This window comes from Drosophila innubila (assembly GCF_004354385.1).
Source record: "Drosophila innubila isolate TH190305 chromosome 3R unlocalized genomic scaffold, UK_Dinn_1.0 2_E_3R, whole genome shotgun sequence".
Lineage (NCBI taxonomy): Eukaryota > Metazoa > Arthropoda > Insecta > Diptera > Drosophilidae > Drosophila > Drosophila innubila.
In genome coordinates, this window is record NW_022995380.1 from 6,787,554 (window position 1) to 6,805,989 (window position 18,436).

Consider the following 18,436-nt stretch of genomic DNA (forward strand, 5'->3'; position numbering starts at 1 on the left):
TAAATCATTTCGCAATTTCTAAACTCAAAATTAAATTAACAACACCTCAACAGTTTTCTGTTATCGGTTTGAAACTATTGGTCACGCTATTGAACATCACATTAAATTTATCAGGTATGACACAACAGAACTGATAATGCCAAACATTAATCAATATTTATTTGTATACTTAAATATATGAATTTCATTGTGCAATTTAAAGGTCCTCAAATACGCCTCGATTTAGTAGCCAGGGCAAGATGATACTTATATGTTTCCGATATCGAGAATTGGAGTAGAGCAACGACTTGAATTCGTTACCCTCAGCTGAGTCGCTTATAAAGTTGTCAAAACTAGCGGATTCCGTAGGATCTAACAGAACAGCGCTCATGACACCTGTTGCGGTAAGGTAACCTAAAAGCAATAAAAAAAAAAAATAATCAAATATAAGTCCATTAGGATTAAGAGTTATTTCCTTCTTACCCCAAAAACCATATTTAATAAGCAGAATATGAATTTGGCGTAGAGTTGGCAATGCCTTTGCATACTTCAGAAGTTTCAGATGTTCCACAAGATTTTCATGATAGAACTTGATATAATAATCAAACTTATTCACTTTATCCTCTAACTTGGTGGATGACATTATGAAGTAGTACAAATCCTGAGCTACACTTCCGTACTTTGGAATCTGGAAATCTACCATGTAAATATCCTTTATGTTTCCAAATGAATCGTGTGAAAACATCATGTTGTTACTCCAGAAGTCGCCATGATTGAGGACATTAAAGTCAGAAGCATCGATTGTGGCCATTTTGAAACACTGATCGGTGACCTTTGACTCGACCGCTTTCTAAATGATAAATAAAAAAAAAAAAAGTGATTAATGCCTAAGGATATTGTGATATTTGAGTACACTTACCACTTGATTTATATATTCTTCGTTACCCTCAAATTTCTCACAGCATTTAATGAAGTTCTGTTGTAAACCTTTATTCATCTCCTTTACTATCTGACGGCTTTCCTCTGTGAAAAACCCTACAACATATTTTTCTGGATATTCTCCTTTAGTGGCCACACGCACAACGGAGGCTGCATGCCATTGGGACAACTTTCGTAGCGCTGATTCAGTGTGAACCTGGTCCAGTCCTTCTATCCGATTCATATTCTTAAATCCCTGGGGAGCCAGATCCTCCAGAAGGACATACTCCGTCTTGGCATCCTTCAGTTTATATGACTTAGCGCCAAATTTCACGTTAACTCCGACATCATGGTACATTTGCTCCATTTCGGGAATAGTTATATCATACATATTGCGCTCTACTTCGAAGATATTATTTCGCTCCAACATTTGTCGATACATTTCCGACTGATGAGGAAGTTTCAACATAAAGGAAACAGATTTGTCTTTGCCATCTAAAAATTCGTGTAAATCTTGTTACAGATTAATTACTTCATAACAATGACAGTGGTCAAATTACCTTCCAGTTCAACTTCTATATTCACTCTCAGCATGATCGTCGCATAGTTTTCACCTGCAGCCGATCCGCTGTTGGCCTTGAAGCTCTTAATTTTAGAGAAACCCTTAACGGATTCTTTTAACACATCAACAAAGATCTCGGCCTGAACCCAATCGGGAACTTTGCTGTTTAATGCATCGGTCGCCATTATAAATTATTAATTTTTATTCAATCAATTAAAATGACTTTCACAGTTATTGTTGATGTGTTTCTCGCGATTGCCAACACGATTCTAATGTATCATGGGCTTTTCCACTATATTTATTTATACTCATCGGTCAGCCAACAATATTCGGAAATCTCTTTAAAAGCCCTAGAGCTTTGTGGGTCTCTCTGTAAATGGTGAAATATGCAAGCTCAATGAGCTTTCTAGCTGATTAAACTCTTGCTGAGAATTGTCAGTCTTCAAATAGTGACTGGTAGTTGTTAAATATCGAAGCATATAGAAACTTCAATATTCTTGTTGCACTTGGCTAAAAATGCAAATAATTATTTTAAAACCTTTGAATAAGTATAAACAGCAAAGAAGATTTTATTTCACAATATTAAATTTATAATCTCGATTAGACTTGGTAATTAGTTACGACCATACCATATTTGGATAGTTTTTTGATTTGATAAGCAAGTTTAAACTTCAGTTTTTTAGTCGCTTATTGAGTTCAGTAGAGCTTTCTGTCATCAGCTGGAAACCCAGTCAAGAGTTTGTTTTGTCAACAACGCAGCTTTTCTTTTTAGCCACATCCTCTCCCATTATACCATATATGGTATATAAATGGGTACAAGTATTGAAAAGAAAACAAAAGCGTTATTGGCTGTTCTCTTTTTTAAAATTACTCACTGTTGTTATATTTGTGTTTCTCTCGTCGCTCTCAAAATAGCTAAATTACTCTCTACGAAGCAAAAAACCAAAACAAAAAATGAATATAATGAATGATAGATAATTTAATAAGAAATTCATATGGTAGATATCTCATCTATTTTTCTTTTGTATTTTTTATTTAGAATATATTTTATTGTTCACATTTCATAAAACCTTTAAACTTTTTCAAAAAATTTGTTGTTTTTTTTTGAGATATAATCAGTTTATATAGCCTCTCTCAATAAGCCAGGGTAATATTAGTTTAATTTGCTTAACATAAGTTGGATTCATTAGAATGTTACGCTTAAATTCCATCGCCTTATCCGAATCTCCCATGAAATTCTCTATATTGGAATCCGAGCTGACAGGGTAAAGTGACACGGGCAGCATTCTCTGAGCGCATACGAATGCTAGAATTAACAGAACGAAATGATGAAATCATTCAGTGTCATAGTATAGAAATAAATATTAATGTGCCGAACCTACCCCACAGACCATGTTTATGAAGATTCGTGTGCAATTCTGATAGTGTTGGTATTTTGCGCTCATATTTAAGTAGCTGGAGATGATATACAAGTTGTTGATGATAATACTCAATGAAATTATCGAATTTCTCCAATTTAATTTGAATATTTGGTGTTGTCATCAACAAGCACAACAAATCATGGGCTGGAGTGCCATATTTGGGAAGTTGATAGTCCACAAAGCAGACGTCTTCAATCTGCCCCGCATTCAATTTGAAAAGAAAATTGTTACACCAAAAATCTCCATGATTAAGTACTGAAAAATCAGTTTTATCTATTCGACCGAATTCCATATACAATTCTGTCATACGAGATGTATAATTGGTCTGAAAATACATATTTTAATATAATTAATTACACGTAACTCTCTGTATGAATATTCTTACTATCAATTGCTGTTGTCCCGGATCAAGATCGTAATGCTGCATACAGTCCATGAAGGGTACATTGAATGTAATATTCGATTGCTCTATCCATTTGTAGTGCTCGGGGCAAATATAACTCTTCTGATAGTGTTCCTCATAGTCTCCCAAATCGGAGACCCTTCGAGCGGAGGCAGCATGCCACTGGGCCAATTTTTTGAGTACGGCATTCATTTCTGTTTGTCCCAGTCCGAACATACGATCCAGATTCCTGTAGCCCTTGGAGCGTAGATCCTCCATCAATATGTAGTCACAATTGGGCGCAGATTCAGTGAACTTCAGGTGCAACGGCTTAAACCTCACCGAGATTGATGCATGCTTCTCATACAGGTTTTCCAGTTCTGGCACTAGACGATCGTACATATCAGCCTCCGTTACAAATAAATCGTGAAAGTCGTGCTCATCCCCACGATCGTTCACCAACGGGATCTTTAATATGTAACTAATCTCTTTGTTGCTCTTATCTGTTGAACAAAGCCCAAGTAATCTCTTTCTCTCCGTAAATACGTGTCACAGACAAACCCACCTTTCATTTGCATTTCGATTTCAATGCGCAGCACAATTGTCAGATAGTTTTCTCCTCCACTGATCGCCGCTGCACAACAAAACTTTTTGATTGTTTCAAAATTATCATAATTGTGCTTGAGTAATCCAGTAAATAGCTGTTTATTAACCCAATCCGGTGCATTAACAGTCGTCATTTTGCGAACTACGATCCGTTGCCAGTGAACGCGGGTGTCGTATCCAGAGTGATAAATGCAACTGAGCGAAAGTTCAAGCTTTGAGTCTCTACATCTAGTAAAAGCTCATAAAGCTTGAAAGATACATTGTATATTCGTACTTACACTTATACACTATGGTATTATGTTTGTATTCGAATTCATCAATCTCAAATTAACTGTATCTCAGTTATATCCTAAGTGTCTAATTTGCTGATCAAATTAAAGAAACTTTATTCCAAGTTTTAGTTGTGAGTTGAGCTAACAAATTGGTAAACTGGTTTGCAATGTTTAATGATCAGATAATTGTAATGTCTGAGAAGATCTACGAACTATGCTTATCTCGCAACTAACCCAACTCTAGCCTAGACAGCACGGAAAACACTTGAACATTGAACCAAGTTAGTAAATTTTTGCATACAATGGTTTTTCTATATTAGATACATTTTTCTACGAGTTTGTCTTAATTTAACGTTTAACGCTGTGCATGTAAACGTGCCGTCTAAGCTTATCCGGACGTGCGAAATCCTTTGCACAGAAAGTACATTGATAGGGTCGTTCGCCTGTATGTTTTCGACGATGAACCTTTAGTTCATAGTAAACTGTGAAGGACATGTCACAAAGATCGCATTTAAATGGTTTCTCGCCGTTGTGACGACGCATGTGGATGTTGAGCTTGTTGGGTGTGAGCGATTCCAGGCCGCATAATGAGCAGAGATATTTCTTGCCGGGATTCTTTTTGGCCACATGCATGTCGCGTATGTGCTTGTCCAGACTGGGTTGCACCACAAAGGAACGCCAGCAATGCGGACACTGATATCTAAAACGTCGACTTCGCTTGGTCGCTACGGGTGTCTGGTTAGATGATTTGGAATGCTGGCTGGCCATATGCTGTTCCAGATTTTCATTCCACATAAATTTGTAACCACAACGCAAACACTTGAATTTCTTCTCCTGGTTTAGGCACTGTGTGCGCAAATGATGCTCCAGCATGTTCTGAAATAGTCGGAACTATAATAAGACTACATTTGTCAACGTGGATGATATTTACTCACCTTATCAACTGTCTTGTAGATGCAATGCTCACAGGAATATGGTAGTTTATCGAATGTGTGCAAGGAATACTGATGTTCGCTCATGTCCCTACGACGCTGAAAGGCCATTTCGCATAGATCACACCTGTAGGACCTGCCAGCAGATCCAGTGGTCTCATCATCGCTATCGTCCGTCTCGTCTAGCTGCAGTTCGAATCCATCCTCTGTGCTTATCATATAATTGCGAAACTCATCGCTATGTGCCTGCATTGAAATATGTCTTCGCAAATCGGCAACACTAACGAAATGCATATCGCATAGCTTGCAAATAATCGTCTTTGGTCCGGATGATTTGGCGGCATCCGCCAGCAGTGTCTCAGCCAAGGGCAGATCCTCTCCACTGAAGCCATGACGCTTTACATGCTTATGAAGCAGGGCTGGGCGATAGAAGGTCCGTGTGCACCAGCGACAAGGTATCAGCTCATTGCCGACATCGTGGTGCATGAGTTTGTGTTTCGTCACGGCACTTTTATCCTGAAAACTGCGAGAACACTGATCGCATGGGTAATTTTCTTGCTGAAAATATTAAAGAGTTATAGTTATTAAGCTTTTTCATTGGTCAACATAAAGAAAAGGATGTCCCACCTTGTTTTTATGCTCCACGAGATGTGCACGAAGATTACGACGCCAAAAGAACCGTTGCGGACACTTGTCGCACATGAAACGCTTTAGGGTATTCTGGCAGAGCTTCTGAGTATGATGGTCGAGCAGCTGGGCGCTCAGAAAACGGGAATCACAACGCTGACAGACGTAGGGCGCCTCCAGCCAAGTATGTTGCTGACGATGATGCTCATGCAGCTGAAATTTACGTGACCAAATGGCGGAGGGCGAGTCACATAATTCGCAGGCATAACTACGACGCTCAACAACACCTGCCTCGCCATCACTATCCGTGTCCGAGCTGTCCAGATTCATCTCGTAACGCGCCTCATTGGTTATGGAATAATAGCGGCCATACATGCCAATCTTGAGATCATTTAAAATGCGCATTTTCAAACCGACAGCCGTTGATTCCACAGCGGTCCGGTAAAAGCCTTCAGCAATTCGTTCAATGGGCTCAGCGTGGGAGTCGAATGTAAAATCTCTGGGATGTGCTCTGAGATGATCACGCAGCTCTCTCAGTTTAACAAATCTTCGCAGGCAGATCATGCATTGAATCTCTTTGGAACCATTTGGCTTGCAGCGATGCAAATCGAAGCCCTTGACCCTTCGATCGATGCGGGAAGGCTTTGACATTGAAGCTGTCGCTGTAGCATATGTCGATGAAGATGCTTCGTCCTCATCCTCATCGGAATCCTTGTACTCATTGTGCTCCTTATGTTTGTGCTTAATGAGACTCACAATATATTTGTAGGACTTGTCACATTGATCGCACTTGTAATAGTTGTCGGCACCTGTGTTATCTGGGTCATCCTCCTCAGGTGTTCTATAGAAAACCAACAAATAATTAATAGTCTACTGTGAATATTAACTTACTTTATCTCTTTGATTAAACTATGCACCAAAGAATCTGTGCTGGGGACTTTTAAGCGCTGACGCTGAGTTGTTCTCACATTAGATGTTTGCTCTGAACTCGATTCGCTCCCTCGAATTGGCCTTGGCTCTGCTGGCAACTGGTTGGCCCCGTGAGCCTTGTGCTTATGCTTAATCAGAAGCATTATGTACTTGTAGGATTTGTCGCATTGATCACATTTATAGTAGTTGTCAGCTTCATTGTCCATGCTGAAAATGGTTCAGAGTCATTTTATGTTAATCTCTTAAGTGCACTTTACACTTACTCGGAGTTGGCGCTGCTTCGGTCCACCGTCGAACTCTTTATAAGGTTGTGCAGAAACGGCACTGAGCGCTCAGCACCCGCATTTGCCACTCCTGATTTGATCTTTGGCTTGCATGGAACAGGACTGTGATCTCGCTGCTTGTGCCTGAAGAGATTTGTAACATACTTAAAGGCTTTGTCGCATCTATTGCATTGGTGAAGCATTGACAATTTGGCGTGTTGTGCTTTGCGTTGTTTCAGCGGCACATCGTCATCGTCATCGCTAGCATCATCCATATGCTTCTTAATTAAAGGATCAACAGAAATTGCTGGGTCGGCTGGGGGCATGGCTGGCTCGGATGGCTCTTCCATTTTAATTGTCACTCCCTCAATCTCCAGCAATTGTATTGGTGTCTCTCGCAGGCATTCTAAAGTGCCCTTTTCAGCATCATCCAGAGCTGCTTCTGTTCCCATTTTCTGAATCCAAAGCTCATGAGTTTTACGCGCTTGCATGACAAAATCATATGCATTTTCCAACCTTTGAGCACAGCTGCGACAAAGCCAGGGCGGAAACCTGTCGGCCTGATCCAAAGCGACCTGAAAGCAATTGATTGTCTCTTATCATTTTGTCTTTTTGCAATAGTGCAACTGCGGTTGGGGGTGGGAGTGTGCACACCTCAAGTCTGGTTAGTTCTAACAGCAGTTGGTTGAATGTTTTCTCTGCGTATTTATCGACAGGCGTCTCAATCCAATAGCGTCCATCTGCGCCACCGCAGATTCTGCATGTCCTTGTCATTGTTCAATTAGATTTAAAAAGTAAAATCTAATTTTCAATCGACTCCCCAGACGTCAATCAATTTACCAAGTACACAAAACAGAGCTAGTATTTCTGTGTGGTCACACTGTACACGCAACAGCTGTTCGATGCACAGCTGTGCTAAACTCTATCGATAGTAATCAATGGTACAATATCTGTGGGGTTACACTGTTCAAACAACAGCTGTTACACTGGTCTATCGATATTTTTGTAAGTTTATGATAATTGGTTCGCGTTTGTAGTGCAGAAAATGTTTGGCAATTAAAAAGATTATTTAAAATAAAGCCTTTAGCAAAATGTTGCCGACCGATATCTGCCGAACATGTGCATTACATGATGTAAACTTGTTAGCGCTCTCCACGCGTACTGGCAAATATGCAAATAAAAGTTTTCATGACATGTTGCATGAGTTAACACAAAACGATGTAGGTGTGTGAAATATGAAGTCAAAACTCTAATGTCTCATTAATATTATTTTTAGCCCTTAATGGAACAATCCGAGGATAGTCTGCCTCAGTATTTGTGTACCGACTGCATTTGTAAGCTGGAAGATGCCTACGCATTTGTGTTGCAAGCACGTCAGGTGCAGGAGCAACTGTTGCACAAAGTTCGCAAAGGATTGCAGTGTCTAGATGAGACACCTATAGACATTGCCCCGCAGCACATAAAGACGGAAGCAGACATTGCCTTGGTGCAAACCAAGGACGTCGACGATGATAAAGTTGCTACTGGGACTGTTGCAGCTCTAAAGATGCAACCGGAGAGTGAGACCGACAGTAGCCAGGAAGAAGGGGCTGAGTGAGTAGTTAATTTGTATGAGCTATTTTGGCCTATACTGATTCAATTTCCAGTGATGATGTGTTAGACTTTAAGCCCACACAGCTGAGACGTAGCTCTCGGAAGACCAAATTTGGCACAGACAGCGAAAATGAAGTACAGTAAGTAACTAAATTAATTTTATATTTTGAATAAATAAGAATTTTTGTTGCAGCTCTGAAAAAGTAAACGCATTGCCTCCCAAGCGTCGTCGCGGCCGCCCTGCGCGAATTCCCAAACAGGAAACCATCAACAAGGACGGACGTCATGCCTGTGGGGTGTGTGGCAAGACGTTTTCCTGGCATCGCGACATGCAACGTCACGCTCGTGTCCACTTTGAACAGGCTTGCTACGTGTGCGACAGCTGTGGCAAGGGATTCCTCCGCAAGGACAAGTACATGTTCCATTTGCGTTCGCACGAGAAGCGCCAAGCCAAACGGCAGGCTTTGCAGCTGGGCAACGAATGGCGCTTTGCGGAACGCCTGTACAGTTCAGGACGCCTCAAGCGTGTCGAGTGTAAGTTGTGCGGCTTGAAGTGTCAGCGGATTCAGGAACTTCGTGAGCATCTGTCCATGCATGTCAGCATTGAAACATTGTCGAATCTCAGCGCTAATAGCGATGTTATCGTGGAACAGTTTACCAGCCAGTCAATGGACTTGATGCAGATTAAGCAACAGGTGTGTGAGGACATAGCCAAAGGACGTAAACATCTGGATAAATACTGTGTGGTAATCAATGCACATGGCTACGAACTCTGTCTAAGCGACTCGGACGAAGAGATACCAGGAATGCCGCCTCCATACCGATGCCTAGCTTGTAACACTGTGTTCTCGCGCAAACATCGCCTGATGCGGCACACGTTGGAGGAGCACACTCAACCTAAAGCTGAGACAACTCCCTGGCAACGTTGCAACTACTGCCATATTGGCTTTGTGTGCGTTAAGCTGTTGGAGCAGCATCAGCGCACACAGTGTCACAATCAGCTGAAACGTTATAGTTGCCCCACTTGTCCAGGCAAATTTATTTGGCGGCAGAATCTTAAGCATCACACGTGCTCCCATCGCACGAGATCTTCAGAGGCCAGAGATCAGGAGAGAAGTCTAGGACGACAGATACAGTGCTGCCTTTGCGATGAGCAACTGGAAAGTATGTCAACACTACGTGCTCATCTAGTCACACATTGCGATGGAGTAAGCGGCATTGATCCAGAGCGAGGATCAACCTTCTTTCGTTGTAATTATCCAGAGGGTTCTACCTGCAACCAGACGGAGCTCAGCACACGAATTGCAAGTGATTTCGCGGCAGAGGATTACGGTCGCTACTTTAATGCCTGCACAGACAGCGGCCAAGAACTGGATTTCTTTGACTCAGATACGGAACTAAGCGATCAGTCAGCCGCTGCTGTGCATTCGTGTGCTTTGTGTGGCCTGAGCACAATACGTCTTGCCCAACTCCTGAAGCATCAGCAGAATCATCACAGTGAGGTGATTGACACATTGCCTCATGTGTGCGACAAGTGTGGATTGGGATTTGTAGCTGAATTGCTGCTTCAGCAGCATCGTCGACGCATCTGTGCGAAGCGGCATGCAAAGTATCATTGTCAACATTGCAATCTACACTTTATCTGGCAGTCCAACTACGAGCGACACATGGAACTACAGCACGAGGCGGAAGCAGAGACAGATGATGTCTCCGACCTTGTGCCCATCACCAGGCTAAGGAGCAAACGTCAACAAGCGGCTAAATTGCAGTGCAATGAATGTGAAAAGGTGCTTCTAGACATTGTCGATAAACTTCAAATTATATTTAACAATATATTGTATTTACAGGTCTTCATCTGGCCAAAGGATCTGACGCGTCATAAGCGCATTCATCAGCCGCAGGCATCGGCACAGTACGAATGCAGCTACTGTGAGCGCAAGTTCCATCGCAAGGATGGCCTCAAGTCCCATATGCGTGTTCATGGAGAGTCGCATTTGGATGCGACGGCTATGACCAACAGCGATCCGGATCCGTCGATGCTACAGCGAATGCCAATGGTGTTGACGCAATTGTGCCAACCGAATGGATGCAAACTGATTCAGTGCATGATTTGTCTATCGCAGCACTCGAAGATCTCTGACCTACGCACGCATTTGGAGAAGCACCAGTTTATTGTGGAGTTTGCGGAGGAGCGAGCGAAGCCGGAGAGCATTGTGAGTATTTGTCGGGCCCTATATCCGGAGCAGGTTACTCCTCTGGATAAGCAGCAATTGATTGAACGCATCCAGAGAGATGTGGGTATGGGCACTGAGTTGGAACGATTCATTTCGATTACCAACGAGGCAGCCATTGAGCTGAGCCTTGATAGCAGCGAAACTGAAACTGATTCGGACTCAGCCGAGATGGAAAGGATCAGCAGTGGACGACAATACAATTGTGATCTTTGCAAGTTGAAGCTACCGCGTAAATATCAACTCTATGCTCATCAGTTGGAGCAGCATACATGGCAACAGGCCACCCACATTTGCACCCACTGCCAGGCCCGATTCATCAATGACCAGTTGCTGGAGCACCACTATCGAAGTCTCTGTCGCAATGTACACAAGCGTTTCCTTTGTCGGAAGTGCCCATTACGCTTTCGCTGGCGTGACAACCTCAAGCTGCATACAGACGTGGCACATCAGGAAGCCACTGTAGAGCAGACGAGCTTGGGTATCCAATTGAATGGGGCAAGTATTGTTCCTGTTGTCAGCTACGATTGCAGCGAGTGTAATCGCAGCTTTAAAATGCAAAAGGATCTCACACGGCACACGCTGATGCATGCCCAGGAGTCGAGCATTTATCGGTGTCGTTGGTGTGCCCGTCGCTTCTATCGCCAGGCTAATCTCCTGCAGCACATTGAGCGTCATGGCATCAATGCCGCACAGCTACCCTATGCCGAGTCCCTGCTCAATGCCAGCCGTCATCCAAATGGTCAGAAGTGTGTCCAATGCAAGGTGTGTGATATACGCTTTCCCACAATTGCCGCACTGCGTTCCCATTTGGCGTCCATACCGAGCGGGAGTCATCATGAGATTGGATCGATGCTCAACTACTCGATTACCAATCAGCTGGGCTATGAACTGCACTTGGAAGACTCGGAAACGGATGAGGAGACCAAGCCGCCTGGTGTACCCTCACACTACACCTGCGGCATGTGCCAGCTGCGTTGTGTGCGTAAGTATGAGCTGCATCAGCATCAGCAGGCCATGCATCGATTGGAACGGATTACTGAGGGCTGTGATCAGTGCATCTTTAAGAGCGTATGCCCGGATCTTATCGCCTATCATCAGCGTGTGCAGTGTTGCAACACGGAGAAGCAATTCAAATGCGACAACTGTGGCTACAAGTTCATGTGGGAGTCGAATCTATTACAGCACATTCAACTTCAGCACCCTGGCAACAAAGATCAGGAGGCGATGGCAGCGGGGCCACCACCGGAAACAGCCGCTGTGGAGTGCCAGATCTTTCAGTGTGGTCAGTGCCCACGCAAATACAATCGCAAGGATCGACTGACGGCCCATGTAAAGAAGTGTCATGCACCAGGTGCAGTTGGTCCTGCTGAGTGTCCAACGAGAACATCAACGTCTTCAAGCGTCGCCAAACAACAGAAAAGTTTTCTCTGCGCCTTTTGCGGCAAGGCGGTGAGCTCCTCCTCTAATCTCATCATACACATACGTCGTCATACTGGCGAGAAGCCCTTCAAATGCGACTATTGCGACATGGCTTTTCCCCGTTCATCCGATCTGCAGTGCCATCGACGCACCCACACTGGCGAACGGCCTCATGTTTGCACCGTGTGCCAAAAAGGATTCGCCCGCTCCTACAAGCTCCAGCAACATATGCGAATCCATAATGGCGAACGTCCCTACAAGTGCACATACTGCGACAAAAGCTTCACCCAGTCCAATGACCTGACACTCCACATAAGGCGACACACCGGCGAGCGACCCTATCAATGTGACACCTGCGGGGAACGTTTCATTCAGGGCACTGCCCTCAAGAATCATCGACTACAGAATGGGCATTACGAGGCAGCGGATGGCCCAGCAAAAGTTAATTAACTAAGACTACAAGTTGTATTAAATTAATAATAAATATTTATGTACATCAACTTAATGAACGATATTGAATTTAATACTGCTAACTAAAATATCTGTTTTGCGTGTCAATTTATTCAAGCAAGGCGTCACTCTGAGATCGTCTATCAATTCGGAATTGCTTTTAATTCAGTTAAAATAATTATCAAATTCGTAACCCTGTAAAATCCTAAATCGAGTTCAGTTATTCATTTATACTTGGCTAAAGATGTTGGCCCTGACTTCGCCTAATTGTGTGCACATTTTTAACGAGCTGTTACTATTGCTGCTTGAAACATTCTATACTTATTCAATCTTCTTGAAGCCTGGATTTTCTCAAATAAATTATCTCAACGATGTCGTTCAAAATGTAATTAGTACAAACATTGGATTCAAGTGGATTATCAGAAACTCATGGCATTTATTCCCAAACAAAGTCCAACAGACAGTCAGGATAATGCCTCGTTATCTTTGGAAGACTTAAAATGGTTATGGAAATTAATTGGATTATCTTACTTGTCTGCTGGATTATTATTTGTTGTAGAAATGTGTATAGCTTGTTTTAACATATTTACTACAGTTGTCATTGTACATTAATAAAAATAATAATCACAGATTATTCTTTTAAACAATTGAAATTAACGATTTATTTACTTATACATTCTAATACTTTCCGAAATTTTTGCTACACTGCTCCATTATTGGGATTATAAATATTAGTTTAGAAGGGTTTCGAATTACGAAAATATTCCTTTTTGGATAGGCATATCGAATACTTATCAAGTATCGATGCTTTTACACATCACTAAAAAATACTGTTGCCATGGTAACATTTTTGTATCATAAACAAAGTAAGCCGGGTGTTTTTAGTACATGGTAAAGAATATATGTGAAGCGACGCAAGAAAAACAATATAAGCAGTCTTAAGTTATAAATTATAGATCAGCAGCAAACACATAAATATAAGTTAAATTCCAATCAAAGTTGAGTGCATTGTTAAAAGTTTTGTTTTAAGTTTGAAATTGTTTAGTTAATTGGTACAGTGCAAATTTCACGAATCTTTTAAACATGGTCAAAACCAATAAGCAGCAGCAGCAGCAACAACAACAACAACAACAGCAGCAGCGTTCTGTGGCTGTCACAGATCGGAGCAGTACGAACGCCAGTGCCAATTATGGGGATAACACATTTTGTGTGGTCCTCCATGTAGTGGAAGGTGAGTCTTTAACTAGACATTAATCAGATAAATAATTGAACAAAAATAAAAAATACAAAATAATATAAGCAAGTATAAAATAAATATATGAAAATATGTGTAACTTATATATACACATAGTAATTTAAGGGCTGAACAATAGTTTATTAAAGTTTAATTGTGACAAGGAAGAAAGATATTAAAACGTAATTAAATTTTTAATTTCTGAAATTACAGCAATTAATTTCTATGGCCGCGAGATGAGAGAAGGTGAGCGGGATCAGATTATAATGAATGCCGCACTTAACACGGTGGACTTTGAAGTGGAGGGCACACCCTCAGTAACAACCGAAACGATCATATTCAATAGCAACTGTATCTGGGAGTGCGATATGGCGGGCATCAAGCGGATCAAGACCGATCATCGGCCCGTCAAGATCACCTTCTTTGCCTGTAACAGCGGCAGCTCGCAGAGGAAGACAATTGGCTCGTTGCTGTTGCCGGTTCGAGGAATTCCTGTGCTGGGCATGGGCGGTAACAACAGTGCATTGCAGTTGAAAATGTTCTGGCACAAATTGATCTGCATTAGCAATGAGTTTCGATCCCACAAGCCGGAAGTATTGCTCATGCTGACCATAATCAAGAAAACCCTGTTGCATACCAAAGAATTCAAACATTTAATGGTCTTCAACAGCGCAGTAAGTAGCTATCTTAATCCTTATATTGATCCTTAATTAAAACATGTCCCGCAGGAGAAGCAACCGCGTGTGCCGCCCCTGCAATCGCCTGGCCATTCGATCACTGCCAACATGTTGCAGTCGCAGGTAAGAAAATAAATGTGATTCGATTAACCTGAAACTAACAACTCTTTGCTGCCTGCAGGCCAATGTCTATGTACAGTCCTTGGTTCAGTTGGGCTTGCTGCAGGTGGGCAATAATCCTCTGGTCGACTGTGACATCATTGAGGTGGTGCTGCAGTTCAAGCAGCTCAAGAATCTCAACAGGTTTGTCAAATCTCTCTTTCACGGCAAGGAGGTAAATGTTGTGCTCCTTATGTTCGACTTTGTTGGCAACGTAACGAACATTGAATTGAAACTTAATGATTCCGATTGCTATAAGCTGGACGATGTTCTCGGATTGCGCTTCAAGTCATCCCTTCGCAGTATTCGTCTCTATTTCCAGCGAATATTCTATTTGCCCATCAACATGTATATAAATGGCACCTCAATTGGTAAGAATCGAATTCTATAACCACACAAATCATAATATATCTATGCTCTATCTTGAAACAGCCAACTATCGAATGGATTTTGGTAAATTGTTGCCCTCGGATAGATACTTTGCCGAGAATCGAAAATTTACTCAAAGCGGATCTTTTGCCTTTGAACGCTTTGGTCGAATGGGAAGCGCAAGGGAGCTAAAGCCAATAATGGAATACACATTCACAGTGGACATCCAGGAAGTGTGTTGGCACCAGCAGGAGAAGACATCCGATGTGTCACAGGTGTCGCATCAACAGCAGCAGCAGCAGGAGATTCAGGATCAGCTCAGTCTGAATTGTGTGGGCAGCAAAGCTGTTATACATGAAGTGCCCAAGGATCGGGTCAATGAGAGCGTCGGCGATTGGTCAGAACTCAACCCGAATGAGGATTGCAAGGCGGAGAACGTCTCCATCAACAGCTTAAATGTTGGTGCCGAGTTGTCCGACTCAGATGAACGCGAAAGCGTTGTAGAATCGCACCTTAGTGATGCCCCTGACTCTGATGCTGAAGGAGCTGATCAAAAATTCCATGTGCGCCGTAAGAAGTTCACCAGACTTTTGGAAATGGAGCAGCAGGATGCCGAACTACATAATTTGCTAGAGGATGCCGAGTCCGAGGCTGAGCTGTTAGGTATCTATAATAATAGCAAATTCTGTCGAGATAACTCAAATGCTGACGATGATAACACAGACCATAAAACTAAGCAATATTCCCAAAAAATTGTCGAAGACTCCATAGAAATAGTTCAAGTGAATCGTAAACAGAGATCAGCAAGAGAAAACAATTCAAACGATCCTGTTATGGAAAGACAATCTCTCAAATTGATTAGTAATCGCAGTAGAAACAATCACAATATTCCTGTCAACTATGACCAAATAGACGAAGTGCCGGCTAAGGAATGTATACCTAAAAAAAGCGATAGAAAGTCAATAGTCAATGCAGATGTTGATTATGAAGGAAATGTTGATGACTCATGTTATCACCTAGAGCCGGATGATGAAGATTTATCTCAATTAACCAAGAATCGCTCCAAACGTATAGATAAAGAAACAACAGCTCATGTAGAACCTAAACCTATATCTAAAACGCGTAAATCCAAAATATTGGCAGCTTATGAGATGGATCCTAATTTACATGAATTTTCAGAACAAGACAAAAAAGGACAAAGAAAAATTCTTCCGACAGTTAATTCATTAGTTGTTGAATCGAAGGTTATCGACAAGAAGAAGGGTGTATCAAAAAATAAGGAATTTGAGCTTCTGGAAGCCGAAGAGATGGCAAAAATCATAAGGAAATCTGAGAATGTTTCAAATTCAATAACTCAAAATAGATATCTGATGACAGATGATAGTTTTGTAGAGGCTGAGAATAATATTGAGCTTGAACTTCAGGCACAGAAATCTGTAAAAAAGCCAAGAAAGAGAATTGTTGAAGAACCTGCTGAAGATATGGATACCACAACTGATACGGAGAAGCAGGAGAAGTCGAATGCTCGAAAGAATAAATCAAAGCTTCTTCTTCATGTAGAAGCTGCTGAAGTTTGTGAGACAGTCATAGTTAAAAAACCACAAAAATCGAAGAAAATTGCAATGTCGAAAACTGATCTCTGTTTAAGTGCTCGGTGGGTTGAGGTTAACAGGAGTCAAGCCAATGCCTTGCAAGAGACTGAAAAGTTTATTGATGAAACATGTGGAGGAGGCCAGAATCTATATGAATCCTCATACGAAAAACAATTGTCAGACAGCTCCAGAAGATCCTCCAGGCAAAAAGTGGAGCGTATTAATGCAGATGTTAGCTCGAAAATAGATAATGATGATTCGTTTATAGAAGAGCAAGCAAGGGAATCAAAAGTGGAGCGGAGAACACCTAAAAAGAACAAAGTAACCAAAGAGGTATTGGATGAAGTAGAGCCTCGTGCAACGAAACAGTTAAGGACAAAAACTAGAATAACTAAGGCAGTTGAACATTTTGAGAATGTTCTGTCTGCAGAAAGCGAAATTACAGAGCACGAAGAATCCAGTTTAGTTCAAAGTCCTGCAATAAAGTCAAGGCGAGTTACGAAGAAATCTTCAGCACAGGATACACTGGAGCTGAGGCACATATATGATGCAACTGCCTGGGAAAAGCCCGAGGAGAAGAGATCAGTGAGGACAGCAGCACATTACCAACAATCAGATGCAGACTCCAGTGAACTGGAGGCACGACGGAAACCACTTAAAAAGAAATTGCCTAAAGCAGCAGCTAAGACAGAGGACGAGACAATAATTAAGAATCTTAATAGTAAATCACAGTTGGATTTGGATGCACAGGTCTCCCGCTTGGAGGTCACTGTCCACATGTATGACCAATCGAAAGCAACTGAAGGGGAAGCAACTACTAAATGTACGGATACCAGCAATATGGATGAGAGTATTAAACAGATACTGGCAGTTAGTATGGAGCTGAAGGATGATATGCAGTTGAAGGCGTTGGAGTACCTGCGCAGTCTTGGCCAGGGAAAAGTGCCGACTCCACTGGATAAGAAATCGCCAAGTGAAGCTAAGCAATCGATCAATGTGGATGCCAATTATGAGTTTAAGTTTAATGAACTGGAACAGCACATAGTTGTGCTAGAGGATCATTTGCGTCAATTCGAAAGCCGCACGCTGGAAATGCAGGAGGAGAACTCCAAGCTGGCGCAAGAGAAGATGCAGCTGAAGCAACGCATCAGTCACATGGAACAGCAAATCTTAGAGCTCCGCCAGCACACAACCAATGAAGGTGAGTTTAAGCAGGTGCTCACCGAGATGCGGCAACAGAATGTGCGTTATCACGACATGTCCAAGGCCAGGGATCGCTACAAGAAGCAATGGAGACGAGCTGCCAAGCGCATCCATGCCTTGAAACTGGCCATGTATGAGAAGAATGTGCAGCATGAGTATCAGAGCGTGGAATCCAAGTAAGTCTCTTCCCCACTCCAATTTAACCCAACTGAAAATCCAACTTCGTTCATTTGCAGCGTTCTTAATCTAAAGAGTATACTAACCAAGGATGCCGATGAGTTTGAGCGTGAATATGGACGCTTCCGTAAACCAAACTCTGCGATTAGTTTTTCCGGATCTGGAGATTCCTCGGAGCCGCTGCTCAAGGATTATCTGCGCGTATTGTCTAACCAAACACTGGATAAGCACAAGCCAGTAAATTCCGTTGACAGCACTCGAATGCATTAGTTATTTTCTGTTTGGCGAAATTAGCTGTGATATTTACAAATATTTCAATCATTTTTGCCCTAATCAGTTTTAATTTATTATGTTTTGTTATGTTTTTTTTTTGGTTTGCAAATAAAATTTCTGTTTGATGAAAACATCTTGTGATTCTGATTCGTAGTTTGCTTTTT

At 42.0% G+C, this 18,436-nt stretch overlaps 4 protein-coding genes across 4 annotated transcripts; 2 read left to right on the forward strand and 2 right to left on the reverse strand.

Annotated features, from left to right (window-relative positions):
* Positions 1 to 53: 53 nt before the first annotated feature.
* Positions 54 to 4,052, reverse strand: LOC117792427. Its single transcript, XM_034632578.1, has 8 exons — positions 3,828 to 4,052; positions 3,266 to 3,765; positions 2,842 to 3,205; positions 2,581 to 2,765; positions 1,458 to 1,647; positions 899 to 1,392; positions 463 to 829; positions 54 to 393 (listed from the first exon to the last, which is right to left on the reverse strand). The coding sequence occupies exons 1-8, from the start codon at positions 4,000 to 4,002 to the stop codon at positions 197 to 199; spliced, it is 2,472 nt and encodes an 823-aa protein (XP_034488469.1). The 5' UTR covers positions 4,003 to 4,052; the 3' UTR covers positions 54 to 196.
* A 177-nt stretch (positions 4,053 to 4,229) lies between these two features.
* Positions 4,230 to 7,740, reverse strand: LOC117792002 (zinc finger protein 425). Its single transcript, XM_034631949.1, has 6 exons — positions 7,547 to 7,740; positions 6,893 to 7,467; positions 6,591 to 6,836; positions 5,700 to 6,540; positions 5,076 to 5,630; positions 4,230 to 5,016 (listed from the first exon to the last, which is right to left on the reverse strand). Exons 1-6 carry the CDS (start codon positions 7,664 to 7,666, stop codon positions 4,489 to 4,491), a joined length of 2,865 nt encoding a protein of 954 aa, XP_034487840.1. The 5' UTR covers positions 7,667 to 7,740; the 3' UTR covers positions 4,230 to 4,488.
* A 176-nt stretch (positions 7,741 to 7,916) lies between these two features.
* Positions 7,917 to 12,643, forward strand: LOC117790010 (zinc finger protein 91). The gene is made up of 5 exons (XM_034629245.1): positions 7,917 to 8,112; positions 8,169 to 8,485; positions 8,539 to 8,625; positions 8,679 to 10,272; positions 10,333 to 12,643. Exons 1-5 carry the CDS (start codon positions 7,984 to 7,986, stop codon positions 12,586 to 12,588), a joined length of 4,383 nt encoding a protein of 1,460 aa, XP_034485136.1. The 5' UTR covers positions 7,917 to 7,983; the 3' UTR covers positions 12,589 to 12,643.
* Positions 12,644 to 13,465: 822 nt separating this feature from the next.
* On the forward strand, positions 13,466 to 18,413 carry LOC117790011. Its single transcript, XM_034629246.1, has 6 exons — positions 13,466 to 13,819; positions 14,036 to 14,496; positions 14,554 to 14,622; positions 14,681 to 15,029; positions 15,091 to 17,998; positions 18,059 to 18,413. The coding sequence occupies exons 1-6, from the start codon at positions 13,672 to 13,674 to the stop codon at positions 18,267 to 18,269; spliced, it is 4,146 nt and encodes a 1,381-aa protein (XP_034485137.1). The 5' UTR covers positions 13,466 to 13,671; the 3' UTR covers positions 18,270 to 18,413.
* The last annotated feature ends 23 nt before the right edge of the window (positions 18,414 to 18,436 follow it).

Coding starts and splice junctions, on each gene's coding strand:
- LOC117792427 (XM_034632578.1), bottom strand. CDS start 4,002: ATGACGACTGTTAATGCACCGGATTGGGTTAATAAACAGCTATTTACT. Junction 2,766..2,841: donor TCATAAACATGGTCTGTGGG/GTAGGTTCGGCA, acceptor TGTTAATTCTAG/CATTCGTATGCGCTCAGAGA. Junction 830..898: donor AAGAATATATAAATCAAGTG/GTAAGTGTACTC, acceptor TTTATCATTTAG/AAAGCGGTCGAGTCAAAGGT.
- LOC117790010 (XM_034629245.1), top strand. CDS start 7,984: ATGTTGCCGACCGATATCTGCCGAACATGTGCATTACATGATGTAAAC. Junction 8,113..8,168: donor ATGAGTTAACACAAAACGAT/GTAGGTGTGTGA, acceptor TATTATTTTTAG/CCCTTAATGGAACAATCCGA. Junction 8,486..8,538: donor AGCCAGGAAGAAGGGGCTGA/GTGAGTAGTTAA, acceptor TTCAATTTCCAG/TGATGATGTGTTAGACTTTA.
- LOC117792002 (XM_034631949.1), bottom strand. CDS start 7,666: ATGACAAGGACATGCAGAATCTGCGGTGGCGCAGATGGACGCTATTGG. Junction 6,541..6,590: donor AGTTTAATCAAAGAGATAAA/GTAAGTTAATAT, acceptor GGTTTTCTATAG/AACACCTGAGGAGGATGACC. Junction 5,631..5,699: donor TCGTGGAGCATAAAAACAAG/GTGGGACATCCT, acceptor TAATATTTTCAG/CAAGAAAATTACCCATGCGA.
- LOC117790011 (XM_034629246.1), top strand. CDS start 13,672: ATGGTCAAAACCAATAAGCAGCAGCAGCAGCAACAACAACAACAACAA. Junction 14,497..14,553: donor TAATGGTCTTCAACAGCGCA/GTAAGTAGCTAT, acceptor GTCCCGCAGGAG/AAGCAACCGCGTGTGCCGCC. Junction 14,623..14,680: donor CCAACATGTTGCAGTCGCAG/GTAAGAAAATAA, acceptor TGCTGCCTGCAG/GCCAATGTCTATGTACAGTC.